The sequence below is a fragment of the Orcinus orca genome, chromosome 21 (genome assembly GCF_937001465.1).
Source record: "Orcinus orca chromosome 21, mOrcOrc1.1, whole genome shotgun sequence".
NCBI lineage: Eukaryota > Metazoa > Chordata > Mammalia > Artiodactyla > Delphinidae > Orcinus > Orcinus orca.
This window is the reverse complement of record NC_064579.1, coordinates 11621926-11641690: the sequence shown is the minus strand read 5'-3', so window position 1 is coordinate 11641690 and position 19765 is coordinate 11621926. Positions and strand designations below refer to the sequence as shown.

Genomic DNA, 19765 nt, shown 5'->3' with positions numbered 1-19765 from the left:
AAAATATATTTTGCAAGTAAAAATTAGAAAATATTGGGCTTCCCTGGTGGCACAGTGGTTGAGAGTGAGTCTGCCGATGCAGGGGACACGGGTTCGTGCCCCAGTCCGGGAAGATCCCACATGCCGCGGAGCAGCTGGGCCCGTGAGCCATGGCCGCTGGCCCTGCGCGTCTAGAGCCTGTGCTCCGCAACGGGAGGGGCCCCAACAGTGAGAGGGCCGTGTACAGCAAAAAAAAAAAAAAAAGAAAATATTGAAGTTAAAGGAATTTGTCACATTAGACACAGAATGGTAAATTACATAAAGTGTCAGGAATTATAAAATTATTGGTTTAATGATTAGTCTAAGTAAAAAAAAATCCTACTTTAATCTAAGTCAAATGGCACGACACTATCATAAACAATGCATCAAAAAATATGAGACAAAAATCTTGTTTTGAAGATTTTACTACTATTGCTTACCCTTAATCATATTAAATGTTACATTTACTCTCCTTATTCCATTAGAATAATCCCAAATAAAATCTTATATAACTGTAATAGCTGTGATAGCAACTTTTCAAAAAAAATAAATTTCACAATATTGTTAATGTTTCTGAAGGCTAGGTAGGTACTGAAAAACAGCCTAGTACAGAGTTGCTACAATAACTGCATGGAAATTATTTTGGTATTTTAGATGCCAGAAATTGACTTCCTATTGCATTATATAATACACTTTTGCATCTAAACATTTTATCAAGGGCTATAAGGTTCATAATTTACCACATTTACGTTTATTTTTAAATGTTAAAATAAAAAAATATGTAAGTAAAAAGTACTTGGAAAAACTTGTTAAACCTCTTTTATTTCAGTAGACAAAAGAACTATCTTCAATGTCCTGGCTGAAAGGGTTCTTGATACCGTGAAACTGGAAGAAAAAAAAAAGCACAAAGATTTGAGATGAATTAATGAAGCAGACGGATGGTACATAATAGGGTAGTGGAAAGAACCCAGTTAAGTTAGAGCCAAAGAGATCAGAGTTCAAACTGCACATCTGGTCTTTACTAGCCATGGGATCCCAAGAAACTTAACAGTATTGCATTATTTAAGGCTCTCCAAAGAGTAGTTTCCTCATCTGTAAAAGAGCAATAACATCCCTGCATCTCTCTCACGTATCTTGTGAGAATTGAACAGAATAAAGGATGTAATGTGGCCCGCACACAGGGCTCTCTCAGCCCTTCCTTTATTTCCATTATGGTGCTGAATACAAGTAACATGAGCACAACAGTTGGAAGTGGGTCATAGGGATTTTCACATCTTCAGAAGGATGTAGTTCGTTGTAATACAACCAAAGAAATAACAATTAAAATTTTTGAGAATCAAAGCTGGATTTGATTCCAGATAGCTTTCTTAGCATCACAAACAGCTTAATTATTAAGAACACAAGAAAGCTCAAACCATGAGACCTTTATGAAACAATTTCATTCAAGATTTCCTATTTCAAAAATTAAAATGTCTTTAATTTGTAGGTTTGCCGCATCTACTATGCTTGGTGCCCTTATCATTACAGCAGCTACAGCAATATGTTAATCAAAAAGGAAAAAGCAGTCATATACCTTGCCCCTGCTTTCTCACCTCCTTTACAGTTTTTCTTCAGGCTATGATTTAGCTGAAAAATTTCCAGTCCTGTTTAAACTCATTTAGTGGGGCAGGGAGTAAAGGAAAGGATACATAGATAATTACACCACCACAAAATACTCATATGTGAGAAATGCATACAAAAATGCTGTGGAAGTAGAAGAGGCATTCTCACATGAGAGAACAGTAAGAAGTTCAATGTGGCTTGAATACAGAGTGGAAGTGGTGGGAAATGCGGCTGTCTATGCAGGGCTGTCAAGGGCCCTGTGTTCCAAGCTAAAGTATTTGAATTTTATCCCATAGGTTATAGGGCACCAGTGGCAACTCCAATGTAGAGATGCTGCTGTCAAAAGGTTTCTTAATTAGAAATAGAACTATACTAACAGCCTGCTTCTTGTCCAATTCAGACTAAGGAATTAATTAATTCAATTAATTTTTTCTACTTATTAGTTTGTAAGATAACCCAGGACTGAGAAAGAACTTTTTAAAAAATACAATTCAGCACATTTATTGAACTCTCTAAATATTTTAATGAATACAAAACCTTGTTGGTTTTAATAGGTTTTCTTCCTTCTTTTATATTGCAGTTAATACCAAGTTGAGGCAAAAAGCCAAATCAAAGCTTTAAAAATATTTTTTGGCTGAATTTCCATGTGGTGTTTTTCACCTTATATATATACAGACACACACAACCTACAAAACTGATTTTCCTTGAGAAACAACTTTTCAATTTAAAGAAATTCTTTGCATTTCTCTGTTTAAGACATTAAGAGATGATTAACTTTATACACAGTACATTTTACCTCTGTTGGTAGAATATTTGGGTGCTAATGTAGTTTTTGCAGAATTATTAATAATTGTTTTAAAATTTTGCTTTAACTATGGTAAATATACATGTCAATTTAATTAAAAATTATATTCTAATCATGATATTCCATAAACAGAATTGTGTTTCAGAGAAAATATTTCAAGTCCCCGTGGCAAACTACCAAGTTGTTCTACTAACACATCTCAATTAACTCCATTCACTTATGCCACGGTACTATATTAGAATACTGTTATTAGATACTATATTATCTGATTGAAGTTCCTTTTTCCACCTATTTACTCTATTTTTTTCCTTCATTTATCAAAAAATGTATGTTCACAATAGGAAATCTAGAAAATAATGAACACTCTCCACAAACTCCAAATTTTATCCCTCACAGGGAGACAAGTTAAAATGTTAGTGTACTTTATTTCCGTGTATCTATGCATTTCTTTATGTAAGTAAATTTATACAATATAGTTTTTAAAATTGTCATTAAAAACTTTTATAAACCCTTCAATGGTTGCATATTTCAATAACTATAATTTACTTAACTATTATTCCTTGAAGTTGCGTTTTATTGAAGGACATATTTAGTGATATTACCAATTCTTTCTTTCTCCGTCTTTGACAACTAGTTTTCCACTGACAATGTAATTCAGCTCTGCCTGATTTTAAACAATTCTACACGTCTACACAGAAAAATGCGCCATCTGTCACCACCTGTTGTAAATTCCACTTACATAAATGTACAAAGATAAAAGTGAAAACTCTACAAAGCAAGTACTAAACTTGTGAAACTCACCGTCAAGTCCAAGGAACTTCTGGAAGCACCTTCAAATCAGGAGAGCAAGGGTATTCAGTGACCGGTTGATAGTAAACATACTGTGAAAAAATTGGCTGCTGAAAATTGTAAACAGGCATTTGAGTTTGAAAATGTCCACTCACTGGCACAAAGTCATTTGCTTGTCGTTCCCCAGCAAAGTAACCAAAATATGGAGAGTACAAAAGATTAGAATGCGTATTTTGAACTTGTAACTGCAGTCAACATCCCAAAAGGAGGTGGCTGTACTTCATAGGATGTTATTCCCTGGTATGTCGGGGTAATGGAACTGCCATTGCTGCTGCTGTAACGATAAACACACGAAGCAGAGTGAGGATATGAAGTTCCAAATGACTGCTCAGAAGAATTATATACTGGGGTACATGCAGACTGTGGAATTTCATTCCAATATGTGGCAGCATTCTGAGTTAAAACTTTTGAATTCTATTGTTCAGAAAAAGAGTATTCTACTGTTTGATTCACATTAAGGGTCATGTTCTCAGATGCTTCAACAGGTGTAGTACTGGAATTCAATGTATCCTTCCTATGTTTTTCTTCTGACTCAGTTTTTGCAGGTTGTGTTTTATTTGTAGAACAGGAATTTTGTTCTGGACATGTATGGGTTCTGGAGAACTGGTGCATTTAGAATTTTTAATGGATGAATTTAATATTTCATTATCTTGAGATTCAAAGTCAGTGTCATGCATTTCTAAATTGGCATTGATATCCCTCACAAATTAGAAAACAGGCTTTGAGAGCACTGATGCATCAGGCAGAAGAGAAGCATCAGTTTCTGGTTTTATGTCTGAGAGACAAGATTTCTCTGCAGGATCTGAGGAATTCTTAAGAAATTTCTGAGAAGTTATCTCCTGGTCTTTTGAAAGTGTACCATCTACACGTTTTTGGTCAGAAATTGCCAAAGGAGAACAATCTTATCACTTTTTGTTTCAGCAACACTAAAATTTACATTTCTTTCCTTCATGTTATTTAAGCTTCCCTGTCTATTTTGCCCTCTAACTTTGACATACAAGTGTCTTTCAGGTTCTTTAAAGGTAAAAGTGAGCCAGGTAGTGATAGCTGAATTTCAACTTTTTTTGGAGAGACATGGTTTCTTTTCAGATTGTCAGATGAACTTGGTCCTATTTCATTTTCACTTTCGGGATGAGATCTCATAGTCCTATTAAGTGTAACACACATACAAACAACTTTAAATATACAGAGTCACAAAATTTCAATATAAATATAGATTTGAAAATTTTATTTAGGAAAAGAATTCTTAAGATTCACATTTTCCTCTTTGTATTGGCATTATACAAGAAACATATTTCTCCAGTTTTCCTCCCTTGGTTTGAATTTAGATACTTTTCTTGCTGAAGGTGATATATGCCACATTTCAAATATATTTCCAATACATCTGAAAATACCGAGTGCTGCCAATATTGTAATAAATCATGTTATGCTTTGGACACTTCCTGATTTCAATTTTTTTGCAGTAGTTTCTAATTCATATACCTCCAACCTATTGACAATCTTCTTTACTTGCAAATGGCCATATATAGCTGGTGAAACCACTAGCTGTGACCCCAACCCCCAAAAGACTATCTTGTCACAAAGGATTGAGATATTTTGTCTGTTCAAGGTCGAGAGTAGGAAAAGCAGACTTCAAAAATTTCTTGCCAAGTGAATATCCTTGGCATTCCTATCTAAATTTAGACAGTCTCAATCAGGGTGAAGGAAGCATTCATTATTGAAGGTCTAGAGCCAGACAGTTAATGCAGGTCTCCACAGCAAGTATATTTTTTTGGTGTCTCATCAAATTCTTCAAATTACAAGTGGAAAAGAACATGTTGAAAGAAAGAAGTAACCATTCCTCCACAGTCAAGAGAAATTAACCTTTGGCCTAGAATTTGTGTATCCCACTCACGAAACTAAAAGCCCCTATTTTACTTAACCCAGCCTCCTTAAAAGGCACTTGAATGACAACCTACATCATCAACCAACCCAACAGAATACTTTGACAGTTTCCAGAAAGGACAATTTTGACTTTATCACATTTCCAATGATGTTTCAGTGATGTCTCAACCTTACAGATTGACAGCTGCCTGTGTGATCTATCCTTTTACCCATTCTCTTAGAGGATGTTCTTCCACGACCATGGCACCTTATATTAGAATTCATTTTCCTGCTAATTGAGGCACAGTTTGTTTCTTTGAGCAGCAAATACTACCTGTACTTACAAAACTTAGTTTTGTAAACTAAGTAAAACAAATCATCTTAGTTACAAAACTAAGATGATTACAGAACTGGTTTATGTTATACCTCTGATAGCCTATTCATCCTTATGCCACTACACAATTATTTAAAGAGTCATCTGTGCCAGGAAAAAGATTCTAGAAATGTAGTAAATTAAAGATCATATTTAATTTTTAAAATAATTAATTTATTTTTGGCTGTGTTGGGTCTTCGTTGCTGTGCACGGGCTTTCTCTAGTTGTGGTGAATAGGGGCTACTCTTCGTTGTGGTACGCGGGCTTCTCACTGTGGTGGCTTCTCTTGTTGCAGAGCATGGGCTCTAGGTGCACGGGATTCAGTAGTTGTGGTGCGCAGGCTCAGTAGTTGTGGCGCGCGGGCTTCGTTGCCCTGCGGCATGTGGGATCTTCCCGGACCAGGGCTGGAACCTGTGTCCCCTGCATTGGCAGGTGGATTCTTAACCACTGTGCCGCCACTAGGGAAGCCCTAAAGATTATACTTAGAGAAGCAAAACCAAATAAGACAGAAATGAGAATGCTTATCTTCTTTTAGTTCATATTATTCATTTTCCTTCATAGGATGGAAAAAAAGATGGTAAAAAATGAAGCTTGTCATAAATTGAAAACCTTGCAGAGTTGAATGAAACAAGAGATGGTCAACAAGTCCAGTGGTGCCACTTCACGTCAAAATGAGAAAAACATAAATAATGTAGTGGGTTTTTAATAAAAATAACTAATTCAAAAAGAATTTAAAGAACTAGCCTTTATTCTGAAATCATGTTCTTTCTATATTGTGGTGTTAATACATCCTTTCATGAAACAGTAGTATACTTATAATATGTGAGTGTGTTTGACTAAGCTCCCACTTAGGAATAAAACTTGTCAATTTTTATCTTGTTAGCCAGTCTTGAAATTCGACAGGTCTATAAAATCCACAAGTTTAAAAAAAATCTAATCATTTGCTCCCATTCTATGCCCTTTTTAGTAATAAGCCAGTCGCTAAGCCCCATCAATTCATTAAATAATGTCTGTCAAATACGACTTTTACCTTCTTATTCTGTAAAGCGTCACTCTTTTCTAAGCCCTGGCTGACTTACTACTTTTAACTGTACTTAGAATCTCCTTACCCTTTAAATCACTGTGAAAACGCATTTCACAGGATATTACCTTTCAATCCTTACAGAATGAAATTCAAACTCCTTAGGCCTTACCTAAGACACTGCATAATCTGAACCTTCTTCTCCCTCCTTAGCTAACTCTTCTCCCCTAAGTTACATGTATAACCCAACAGAGGTAATAAATAAAGGTTTTAGTCTTGTTCCTTAATATGTGCTCAATTTTGTTTAGTTTTTCTTCAGACAGGGCTGATGGCAGCTCCTACCTTAGATGCTTGAACGTTGCCTTTTCTCTGTTGATTTTTGTGACATCTTTCATGTTAACCTATGTTTAAAAAATACAGAGAAAACCTACATTGTTGATGGTTTAAAGTACAATATTTATTATTTTAATTATCAGACATTTGCAATTGCTTGTTCTGTCATCATCTAAAATGTACTGTCTGAAACTATATTCATTAATGATCCTCTCCTTCAAAACTCAGTGACTCTGCTGGACTTCCCATATTTCATAAATGTTTGGAGAAACTTTTTAAAAAAGCAATCTGCAACATTCTTTTTACCCACATCTTACAACACGTCTATTTATGACTGCTTCCTATTTTATGCCCTTTTTAATCAACCAGTCACTCAGTGCCACTGTTAAGTAATGTCTGTCAAGTATGGATTTTCCTTTCCTATTCTGTAAAACAGCACCTTTTTCTAAGACCCAGATGACTTCCTACTTCTAACTATGCTCAAAATCTCTACTCTTTAAAATCACTGAAAAAACACTTTACAGGACACTACACTTCAATACGTACAGAACGAAGTTCAAACTCTTCAGGCCTATATTTAGAACATTCTGTTATCTGAAACGATATGCTTCTCCATCTTTAGCTTACTTCTGTCCACTAAGTTAAAATGTTTGTTCCAGACTTAATTTTAAACTCATTTCTCAAATAATGCCAATAAGCATTGTGTCTTTGGTCACATTATTTTCCATAGCTTGGATACCCTCTTCATTTTTTTACCTTCATCTGATAACATTTTTTCCTTTAAGGCAAAGCTTTGATCTGTGTCCTTCTATGAAATCAATGAATAAATCTCCATTTTTTAAAAATTTTGCTTTTCTTCTCTATACTTACAACACCTTTTTAGTAATACCCTCATTTTACTCGATGTGGAGTACACAACTTGTGTTGTTCTTGTGTTTTGGAAGTATGTTTATAAACTGGTTGTTAATTAAGCATTTTCCCACAAACACAGTGCAATAAATGATTTGTTTCCTAGTCTCTAGAACTAGAGTTTAACTAACGAATACAATTAGAGTAAGCTGAGAAAGAACCCTACTTTTCATTTTGCGTATAGGTCTTTCTTCACTTCTGAGATGAGAAATTCTCAAAAAATTTTGAGTAGTCTCTGAAGGTGGAGTAGGGGCAATTATTAATATGGGCTCTGGAGCTAGACTGCCTTGTTTTACATGTAGGCGCTTCCGTTTACTAACTCTGTGACCTTGGGAAAGTTATTTAACCTTTCTATGCCTCAGTTTCTGTACTTTTTAATAAGATAATAACAGTGCCTACATCATAAGCATTCTGTGAAGAATAGAAAAAGTTAATGTTTGTACATTCATTAGAATGCTGCCAAGTATTTAATAAATGCTATATAAAATTTGTTAAATAAAATGTACTTAGGCAGGACTAACTCCTTCATAATCGTCTATTTTAAAATATGTGTGCTATTTCTCTGTGTGGATGATAATGGTCAAGAACACAGACTCCACTGTCAATTTTTAATATCCACAACATTAAGTATAGCCTCATTATATAGAAGCTACTCAATAAATACTTGGTCACTTGCTTAACTCACATTCATAATATGTACTTTTCCTTTAGCCGTTATTAAAATTCACACCCTTCCAAGAAGTGTTTTCTAAATAAATTAATTTGTAAGTTTAAAAGTAGACATTTGCAAGGCTATCTCTCACATATACAAATCATTCACATCATTTTATAGATAATATGGATTGTTTAATCCAATAGTTCAGTTAGTAAATTCATTTTGCAAGGCAGTATTTAAAGCATCCTCAATTTTTACAATTCTGCAAACTACGTACTTGTTTACTTAAAGAGTAGCCTTGTTCTCAAAAAGAATACCTACATAGGTTTCGCTTAAAACATTTGTTACCTTTTGTTTTTTACAACTGGAAACGGTAGTATTTTCGTCTTGTTCCTGAGGGTCTTCACACTTGTCTATGGTGAAAGGTCGTTTTTTAGAGGAATTTGAAACGTTTTTCATTATGCACTGTGAAACGGAGGGCACCTTCACACAAGTACTGGACTTGTTGATATTCTTCCTAGGTTTTACATGAATATTCATTTCTTCCTTTCTCTCCAGGTGCAAAGTCTTCTTTCTGTTATGTCGCATTTGGCACAGGACAAAGGAAATGGTTAATTTAGCATTTTTAGCACATATTATCTTCATATCTTCAATAGTTTTCATGACTTTCATAACATGGGCCATTTTCCCTAAGTCCTTCCGAGGGGCAGCCATCACATTTTTGAGCAGGGTGGAAAACTGAGTGTAGTTGTATTCTAACTCTGTCACAGTGCTTCCGTAATTTATGGATGCTATACATGGCACAAAGTCAATGTATGTGGAAAGAGAATACTTAGACTTCTTTAGAAGTGTTTTTATTTCTGAAAGTTCTTCAAGTTCTCTTGAGAGCAAATGAAGAGCATAGGAGCAATTAACAGCTTCATTATATTTGTAGATAATATCCAGATCGTTCTTAAGTTCAGAAATAGCAGTCTCTATCACTTTCCAAAGACAATCTGTTGAATTATCTTTAAGAAATGAGAAAGAAGTCATTTCTTCTTGGCACTGAACCAGTTCAGGAAGAAGTGACAAATCAAACCAAAGCATACCTCGAAACCTCTGTTTGTCTAGTTTCTTTGCCATTGAGTTTTTAAGAAAGTGAACTGTTTCTGAGAGCATGACGATTTCAATATAGGTTTCAATGGCCGCAGGTTTTAAAATTACTGCCTCATGGTTGTGGTTTTTCACCATGTCCAAAACATTTTCTTGTGTGATAAAAATATTATCTATGTTATCTTCTTGCAGCAACTGAAAGTATTTTTTTAAAATTTCTAAGTGATCGGTACATCTCAAAGTGAGTTCCTGTAGTTTTTTAAAGTCTGCAAATTCAGCTTGATCCAATATTTCACTAATACAACAGATATCTGGATATGAAAGCAAAGTACTGTTAAACCTAGAGTTTTCTATGCTAATTGTTGCTTTGTTTACTAGAGCATTTGACTTTCTGGAAGCAATCATAGTATTCTGAAGCCCAGTACTGGAAATGCGTTCACTGCTTAAACCTTTAGACAACGTATCACATATCTTCTGCAACTTAGAAAAAGCATGTTCGTTTATTTTGAGTAGTATTTCTTTGCTGTTCTTTCCTGAGTATTTTTTGCAGAAAGACTCTCTCTTTTCTTTCCAAACAAGACTTTTTGCAGCATCAAAAAAGATATGTTCCAGACCATAAAGAGATATTTTAATACTTACTGCCTCATTGCTCTTGATAAAATTAACTTTTGAGGAGATCATTTCTATAATAATCCATAGATGGTCTTGTTTTCCTGGACAGGAATCTTTTTGGGGAGAGTCCCCATATATACTGATCAGATTTAATGTACTTTTTCTCAAGGATTCTAGGTCTCCTAAACTATCTCCAAAGTTAACTCCACAGGTAAATGGAACAGAAAGAGAAAAGTCAAAGCAATCAGAACAATGTTTCATTACTGCCTCACACTCATTAATCTGTCGTTTGTATTTTAAGAACATGTAGTATGAACTGATTTCCCTTTTGGTTTCTTCAAACACTTCAACCAACTGATCATGATAGTTTTGCAACTCACAGAATGCATGATATTTTAACCTGCCTTGAAAAGCAGGATAGAAATTGGATTGTTGTTGAAACCCACGTGGTCTGCCAAGCAGCTCACTGTACAATGTCTCATCATACCAAAGCAAGCTTCGGAATGTTGGCTCACCTCCTAAGAGCCTTGTTTTGTTTTCAATGAACTGAATAGTTTCCATCATCATTTGAAGTTCTACAAAGGAGTCAAGAGCACACGGTTTTAATTTGCGTCTGCAGTTATACCACAGGTTTTGTTCTACCAACAGGTCTCTTGAAATCAAGATTTGTTTAAATGAACATTCTTGTTTTCTTTCAAAAGCTTCAACAAATAAAGGGAGAATATTTTGACAAACTTTAGTTTCTTCCTGTAGAATCTGCAAAGATGATGCTTCATCTGCCCTCTTCAAAATTTGAGCTATCTTAGCTATAGGAGCCAAATTATTAGTTAAGCAATGTTCTTCTTTTAATTCATTCACGTATGATGTAGGCATCTTCGGAGGAGGAGAGACGTTGGAGGTTTCAGAGTGGGCATGTAGAAGAGGCATATGATTCATTCCTTTAATGCCTGGTTTGGAATTACAGGCTCTTCCTGAGTGCACTGCGGAGTCAGACTGAGAGTCATGACTAACTTTTCCCTCCTCTTTCTTTCTTTTGTTAAGCTGATTAGAAGCAGTGTTACTCAAAGAGACTGCCTCAGTAGCACCTTTAATGCTTAAATGAGAATCGACCAAGTTGTCTTTAACTGTTTTCTCACTTAAGTAGGAGGATTCTTCTAATGTCTTATTCTTTTGATTTTTGTACTCAGTCTTAACACTTGATCCTTCAGCCATGGTTTTGTGAAATGAATCTTTTGCTTTCTCTGCTTGTTTATCTTTCCACATTTTTCTGTCCTGAATGTCTTTCTTTGCAATACATTTTGGGGAAGAAGAACCCTTTATGTTATCTTCTAAGAGCAGAAAACTATCATGGGAAAATAGTTTCTTCATCATATTGTCCTTACTTTCTTCACTTACTGATGTGAAATCCAACTCAGAATTCTCATTAACATTTGTTCCATTCCCGTCTATGCGGAAGGAATTACTTGAAGAGCAATGTTCTGTCTTTAGCAGCTCCTTTCCAGCACATCCTTGTTGACAGTGTGGTACAATGGTAGACACTGCTGAAGAATCTACAGCAAAAATGCTCTGTTTATTCAGGTAAGATTGTGAAGATTCTCCCTCACTGTCTGTCACTAGAGTGGCTGATAACAATTGAGGAATACTGTTACACTTTTTGCTTTTTATCAGAGTTAGATTTAATGGGTCCATAAGGAAGTTTCCTGTAATAATGCCTGGTTTGGAGCTCTCATTAGGAGCTGTCCATTTTTCTATAGGAAAATTTACTTCCAGGTTTCTTGTATAACCAGATAAAATAAGGTTATTTGGTTTGTTGATATCAATATTAAAAACATGCGTCACACTTGATTCTAAGACTGAAATAACTGCATCAGTTTTCACCTTTGTGTGGGCTATACAAGTTGCATCATAATTTTTGTCCACACTAAAATTTACGTTGCTTTCTTTTATGCAAGTTAAAGATACTGAATTCCTTTTGCTTATTACTTCATTAGCTTCAGAATTGTTTTCTTTTGTTGTACCCTTAATATTACCATGTGCTGAATGGTTCTTAAGCTTTTCATATTTACTAACGTTAGATAAAAACTCTGCATCGATTTGATTTTCTCTTTTAGTTAGTTTCTCATCTGGGCAGTCTGGGGAAGAGAGACACCCAGTTTTTCTAGAAAAGGGCTGAAGTTCTGATGATCTGGGATTTCTCAGACTGCTAGTGCTATAAGCTGACTGACCTGTACTTTGGGACCTGGAGCAGAGGGCTAACTGTGATTCAGGATACTCTCCATCACAACATCCTCTCACGCGAATAGTGGTGGGACTTCTGGAGACACCGGACACATTTTTCTCAGAAAGGCACTTTGTGACTCTCTCTCCACTTGTTTTATAAGACTTGTGGTTTGATACATGAGTTAATGATTTATCAACTTCAAATCCCAAAGCCCTTTTCTCTCCAGGCTTGTCATATTTTCTTTTTGACAAAAATTGCTTAGTGGAGTAATATCTTCTTTCAGACACAGAACTATAACCTTGAAGGTCACAACTTTCCCAGAAATTATCGCATATTACTGCATATGCTTTTGGTAAAGGGCCCTTTCTTTTTTCTCCCACTTTAGCTATAAGCTGCAAAGACGTGTGAACTCTTCTGTGAGCTTTTTTTAAGTGACGAACAGCTCTGTCAAGTTTTCTGGAAAGACATCTGCTTTTGCATAAAGATGCTTCACTAGTTAGAATATCCGGGACACTCCTAATGTGTTTTTCTGACCGTGAAGAGGTTTCAATTCGTCCTTGGGATAATGAAGAAAAACGTTCCAACAAGTCCTGACTGGTTAGCCTCCTCCTATTCCCACAAAGTTCGTGATGTCTTAAATCTTTATGTGGTACATTCTGGTCCCTAAAAGGTGTATGTGGCTTTCTTTGGCTAATTCTTGATTCTGTGTCCTTTTTACTTCCAGTATCATTACAATCGGTTTTTGACTTTGTAAAGGAACACCTGCTTTCGTTATTTACTGTTGTGACATTAGAAGGTTCAGTAACCAAAGGTCCCTTGTTTTGCTTTTCAGAAAGTGAGGTTTCAGATTTACTCACTAGTCCTGATACTTGCCTTACATTACCAAATTCACCTTCCGATGGATGATGTGAATTTTCACCAGAACACTGGGAATGAATTTCAAATCGTGGAACTTCTTCCTCCTCCTCCTTTATTTCTGATTTTATGGCTTCAGTTCTATATTTGCAGGAATTATCTTTCAATGCAAGGGATTCAACAGCAGGACTGAATCCTTGCATAAATACATTAGTAATCGTAATTTCTAGATCAGGAAGTAAAATTGGGTTGAAGAGCTCTGCTTTGTTTTTTGCTGTAGAGAAGTAAAAACTACTTTCCTCAGAGTAATGCTGATCGCTATTCTCCCTCCTTGTGGTGCTTTTCAAAACTTCTGTCTTCCCATTAGTGCTTCCTAACAGACCTTCCCAACCGATGCGAGACTTCAGAGTCTCGTATGAGGCCCCGAAATCTTCATAGAGTACATTTCCATGGCTATGAGCGTCCTGTTGAAATAGAAAAGCACTGTCACTCCGTCCTGATCCTACTTCAATCTCATTATCCAATTTGATGCTTTGAAGAACTGAGTTGTCACTTACCGACTGATGAAATGAGTTGTGTAATTGATTTTTATCCATATCTGTTTCACAATCAGAAACCCTATATTTTACTAACAAACCAAAATCTGGACCCTCAGAAGAACAAGTTTCTTTAAACTGGTATCTTGGGTGATCTTCGAGATTTGTGCCTAACGCTGGCACTGGAGCATCAGCTACCTGAACTACAGCATGTGAGGCTACATGCCCTGAAGAACCTGCAACCTGGGGAAATGTTGTGGAAACCAAATGCTCTACAGTCCTTCCAGTATCTTTTTCGTTTATGGCAGTTACGGTACCTTCATTTTCTAATAATGTAGATTCTGTGGACACATATTTTTTTCCCCAAGTCAAATTAAATGTAGTAGAAAATTCTTCAGAACTCAGAATTTCTATGCTATTGTAATCTTTATTCTCCCTCCTTTCATCTACAGTGGTAAAATTTTTGTTTGCATGAAAACATTGCTTCTCATCTCCATGTATATTCCCTATGTTGTTTTCTGTAGACAAAGCAATGTCTTCCACTTCAGCCTCATTCTGGTTTTCTTTATCATTATCTCTCTGTTCTCTGCAATCAACATTCAGGTGTACATCACTGTTCAACTGTGAATTACAGAACTGAGTGTGATCTTGACCTTTACTGTTAACTTGAGAATTTTCTTTGCAGTCTCTTTCACTGTTCGCTAAGGACACTGGATCATTTCCATTTCTCCTTTTAACACATATATTTTCTCTAGCTATGCTGCAATTTGCATTATGAGCTGTTTTAATGTCATGAGATGAAGTAACGGCCGGTAGTTGTTTGGCCTGGGGAATGTCTTTTGCTTCCTGCAAAGCATCAGTCATAACGCTAACACAGTTTTGATCTGGTTTTTCCAATTTCAGTTCCATTCGTTTTTGAGAAATGGTAAAACTTGTGTGAACGTTATCTTTGTACTCTAAAGAGTGCTGAGGATGCTTTTGTGAAAGGTTCTCCAGTCTTGGAGTAAGATGATTTTCTATTTCCAATGCTAGGTGATCTAGCTCATACTTCTCCTCTGTGGTAGATGAGAAAGATTTTGGCTTTTCTAACCCTTGAGTAATTAATATTTGATCACAATTTTCCACCAAATAATCAAGATTCTCATTCTCTTTGTTGTCTTGATGCAAAGAAATGTAACTATCTACTGGACTGATTTTTGTTTTATTAGTAAAAGAATTATCACTTTCTTTCCATACATTTTGCTTTTCTTCATGTTTGGAATTGTCTTCTGGCCCAGTGAAGTTTCTCATCTTTCCAGTATCTTGAATGTTCTCATGTATGCTTTCTTTGCTTTCGAGTGGAAAAAGCGTAGGCATTTGGTGACCAGTCTGATATACAGTTTTAAAATTAGAAGACTGTGGTTCTGGAGAGATGTGACTATTATATACTTTTGTACAAGTATTCACTGATTCGTAAGAGTCACGTGGCTCACTATTTTGTTCAATTAAAATTGGAATGTTGCTTCTCTGCTGGGATCTCTGAGCTTTTTCTCCACTGTGTTCTTGGATTTCAACTTCTGAGACTACATTTGACACACACATTGGGAAGGAAAAATTATCGTGGCTCTTACACTGTTCTGCCATGGTAATTTTACTGGGAGCTGTACAATCATAGGTCTTACAGCCCATGTTGTGAGCCTGGGTTTGTGACTCATTCAAAGAGATTTTGAAGCAAGGGGCATCCAAATAATTAGTAAGAACAGTCTGATCACCAGGCATGACTTCAGATGATGAGGCAGGATTAGTTGGCATAGATGATAGGTTTATTTCTGAATTAGCAAAATCTAAACTCTTCTCCAATGGCAAAATCTCATTTAAACCTGTAATAGTATTATGTTTTCCCATGCTTTCTTCTCTCTTCATCAGTCTTGGGTCTTTGATGAGTTTTGAAGTAATAACTGTGCTTGAGCCAATATTGTTATGAAGGGGAAAAGCAGGAGCAAAACCACTTAAAACATCTTTAAGATGTGTCAAATTTAAGAGGTCATCATTATTAACACTTTCTCTGGTATCACTGGGAATAAATGAAGGACCTGAATCATATGCATGTACTTGAGAAGTGTCTCTACATTCTGCTGAATTGTGCTCCATCTGTCCACTGTATGCTTCAAGTACAGAAATGTTTTCATTTTGCACATTTCCATAGGAGTTAGAAATATTTGAGTTGTAAGGATTTATCTCTGAATTTAGTGCACTGCATGAACAGTTTTCCTGAACAAATGGATCTATAGGTTTCCTGAAATGCTCAAAGATGACAGTAGCATCTTTTCCTTTTCCAATTCTTTTGGCCACTGTACAGTTATTCAGAGACCATGTTCTTTCTGTGGAAATAATAAGAAAATAAGGAAAAACAGGAACAAAAAGTGTTTCTTCAGGCAACTCTATTAATGCAAATAAACTATGTCATAAGCGGTTTTAACTGAAAGTCCATCAAATAACCTAATGATGATTAAAGTATGTTCTCAGCAGAAAAAGCAAGAAGAGGAAGAGTAACCGACCGATAAAGTATAAATGACATAGTATGAAATTCTGCCCTATAGACCCATTATAAGTATTTGCCATAAAAAATTTGAATTTTGACAAATACTAAGAAATAGAAAAATTAAATAGGAGTAAAACCATGTTGCTCACAGACTAGGTAATTCTTATATTAATTTCCTATATGCAGATATTTAATAATAGAATCTATTCATTATTAGGTAAAATTGTCTCCCTCCACCTACTGTTACCTTGCTTCTTTTCCCTCTACCACAGGAGAACAAAACTGGAAAGGAAAGAGGAATAAGGTAAAGAAGTAGGAGGGGGAAAAGATCAAAAAGGCTGCACAAAATCCTTCCCAGGAGCCAAAGCAAACCACTACCCCTGCTCCATTATGAAATAACTATTCTGGCAAATAATAAATATAAATAAAAACCTGGAAAATAGAAGCAAATTTTCTTTTTATAATTTATAGAGATTTATTCCTAAAATTTCATAAAGCACTTCAATGTAATAACAAAGGAACTTATAAAAACACATATTTAGCAGGTAAAATGTTCACAAAGCATTCATAGCTAACTAATACCATGAAAATACCATTGTTAAAACAGATTATTAATGAGAAGTTGCTCATGAACAATATACGAAGTTATAATCATATCACTGGGAATGTACCATGAAGTTCTTTTTCACAGAATGTTAAAAAATAGCTCTGTTGAAGATTTCTAAATTATATAACTATTGTGATTATCCTTTTAATTAGAGTAAGCTATAGTGGAAATATGTTTGAAAATACAGATGTGGGACTTCCCTGGTGGTGCAGTGGTTGGGAATCTGCCTGCCAATGCAAGGTACACGGGTTCGAGCCCTGGTCCGGGAAGATCCCACATGCTGCGGAGCAACTAAGCCTATGCGCCACAACTACTGAGCCTGTGCTCTAGAGCCCGAGAGCCACAACTACTGAGCCTGCGCTCTAGAGCCCGAGAGCCACAACTACTGAGCCCACATGCCGCAACTACTGAAGCCTGCGTGCCTAGAGCCCGTGCTCCGCAACAAGTGAAGCCACCACAGTGAGAAGCCTGTGCACCGCAATGAAGAGTAGCCCCCGCTCGCCTCAACTAGAGAAAGCCTGCGTGCAGCAACGAAGACTCAAGGCAGCCAAAAATAAACAAATAAAAAATAAAATTAAAAAAGAAAATATAGAGATGTAGTGCTTAAGCTGGAGTGGACAAAAAAAAAGGAAAGGTGGATCCCTATACCTCCTTATACTGAAATAAAACAAAATTCATTAAAAAATAAAGCCATAAAAATACTGGAAGAAAACATGGAGGGATAGTTTTATAATCCTGGGGATAGGAAAGTACTTTTTTTTTTTTTTGCGGTACGCGGGTCTCTCACTGTTGTGGCCTCTCCCGCTGCGGAGCACAGGCTCCAGACACACAGGCTCAGCAGCCATGGCTCACGGGCCCAGCTGCTCCGCGGCATGTGGGATCTTCCCGGACCGGGGCACGAACCCACGTCCCCTGCATCGGCAAGCGGACTCTCAACCACTGCGCCACCAGGGAAGCCCTAGGAAAGTACTTTTTAAGCATGGATGGAACTCAGAAAACCAAAAATGAGAAATGATTTCAATTACATACACATTAAATATTTTAACAGGTCAAACCCATGGTAAAACTTAGAAAAATAAACTGGTGAAAAGAATATTCTGAATGAGACAAACTTAGTACACAATTACACATATATTGGAATACATAAAGAATATACAGATATCTTCAAACGATTAATAAAAAGACTATGCAATAGATAGTTGGGCAAAGTACTTAAACAAGAAAAACACAGGTTAAGTAAAAACTGTCAACAAACACAAAAAGACGTCCAACCCCACTAAATACACAAGAAGATTCATATTAAAAAACCTTTTAGATGGCAAAGATTCTGAAGGATAAGTAATTGCCCTTTTCAAGATAAAAACACTCAACAAACTAGGAATAGAAGGGAACTTCCTCAACAGGGTAAAGGACATGAAAAAACCCCACAGCTAACATCATATTTACTGGGGAAAGATGAACACTTTCCCCCGAGGTTCAGGAACAAGCTATATACCTAAGACCAAAGAAAACACATGTCTACACCAAAACTTGTTCAAGAATGCTCTTAGCATAATTATTCATAATTGCCAAAAGGTGGAAGTGACCCACATGGTCAACTGATGAATGGATAAACACAACGTAATGTATCCATGTAACAGAATATTTTTCCATAAAAAGGAATGAGGTACTGATACATGCTGCAACATGCAAGAAGCCTGAAAACACTGTTAAGTGAAAGTCACCAGTCATGAAAGGCTACTGTTTATGACTTCACTTAATGAAATGGCCAGGCCAGGATAGGATCATATATAGAGACAGAAGGCAGATTAGTGACTGTGTAGGGGTCGTGGGGGGCTTAGGGGAAAAGGGACAGGAGAGCTTTCAATGGGTAAAGAGTCTCTTTTTTTGAGGTGATAACGATAACATATCACACTCACTAGGCTGGCAGAAACATTTTTTAAATTTAGTTTTTATTTTATACTAGAGTATAGTTGATTTACAATATTGTGTTAGTTTCAGGTGTACAGCAAAGTGATTCAGTTATACATATAAATATATCCGTTCTTTTTCAGATTCTTTTCCCGCATAGGTTATCACAGAATACTGAGTAGAGCTCCCTGTGCTATACAGTAGGTCCTTGTTTATTATCTATTTTATATATAGTAGTCTGTATATGTTAATCCCAAACTCCTAACTTATCCCTCCCCCTTACCTTTCCCCTTTGGTAATCATACAGTTGTTTTTGAAGTCTGTGAGTCTGGCAGAAACATTTTTTTAAAAGTATATGGGGCTTCCCCGGTGGCACAGTGGTTAAGAATCAGCCTGCCAATGCAGGGGACACGGGTTTGAGCCCTGGTCTGGGAAGATCCCACATGCCGCGGAGCAGCTAAGACTGTGCGCCACAACTACTGAGCCTGCGCTCTAGAGCCCGAGAGCCACAACTACTGAGCCTGTGTGCCACAATTACTGAAGTCTGTGTGCCTAGAGCCCATGCTCTGCAACAAGAGAAGCCACCGCAAATGAGAAGCCCATGCACCGCAATGAAGAGTAGCCCCCGCTCACCGCAACTAGAGAAAGCCCACCTGCAGCAACAAAGACCCAATGCAACCAAAAATAATAAATAAATAAATTTACTTTTTTAAAAAAAGAAGTATATGTACTGGCAATGATGCAGAGTAATTAGGTAACCTGACACAACCACTTTTGAAAACTGTTTGACATTGTCTTTGGATTAAGTTGCACATTCTTGATGTAGATGTATACGCTATAGAAAAACTCTTGCACATATGCACTGAGATGCGTACATGAACATTTAAAACAGCAATATTTGGAATATGAAGAAAACTACAAAATGTCAAAACATCCCCAGAGGAATAGTGTATAGTCACAAAATTGAATAATATGGTGTGTG

The 19765-nt window shown here is 36.3% G+C and overlaps 1 protein-coding gene across 1 annotated transcript in view; it reads right to left on the bottom strand.

Annotated features, from left to right (window-relative positions):
* Window positions 1-3228: 3228 nt before the first annotated feature.
* Window positions 3229-19765, bottom strand: part of TEX15 (testis expressed 15, meiosis and synapsis associated) — a 40777-nt gene continuing 24240 nt past the window's right edge. Inside the window, 7 exon segments of the mRNA XM_049704291.1 lie at window positions 3229-3451; window positions 3453-3834; window positions 3837-4178; window positions 4181-4243; window positions 4246-4421; window positions 6874-6932; window positions 8777-16104. Coding sequence (XP_049560248.1) covers window positions 3229-3451; window positions 3453-3834; window positions 3837-4178; window positions 4181-4243; window positions 4246-4421; window positions 6874-6932; window positions 8777-16104 — 8573 coding nt within the window.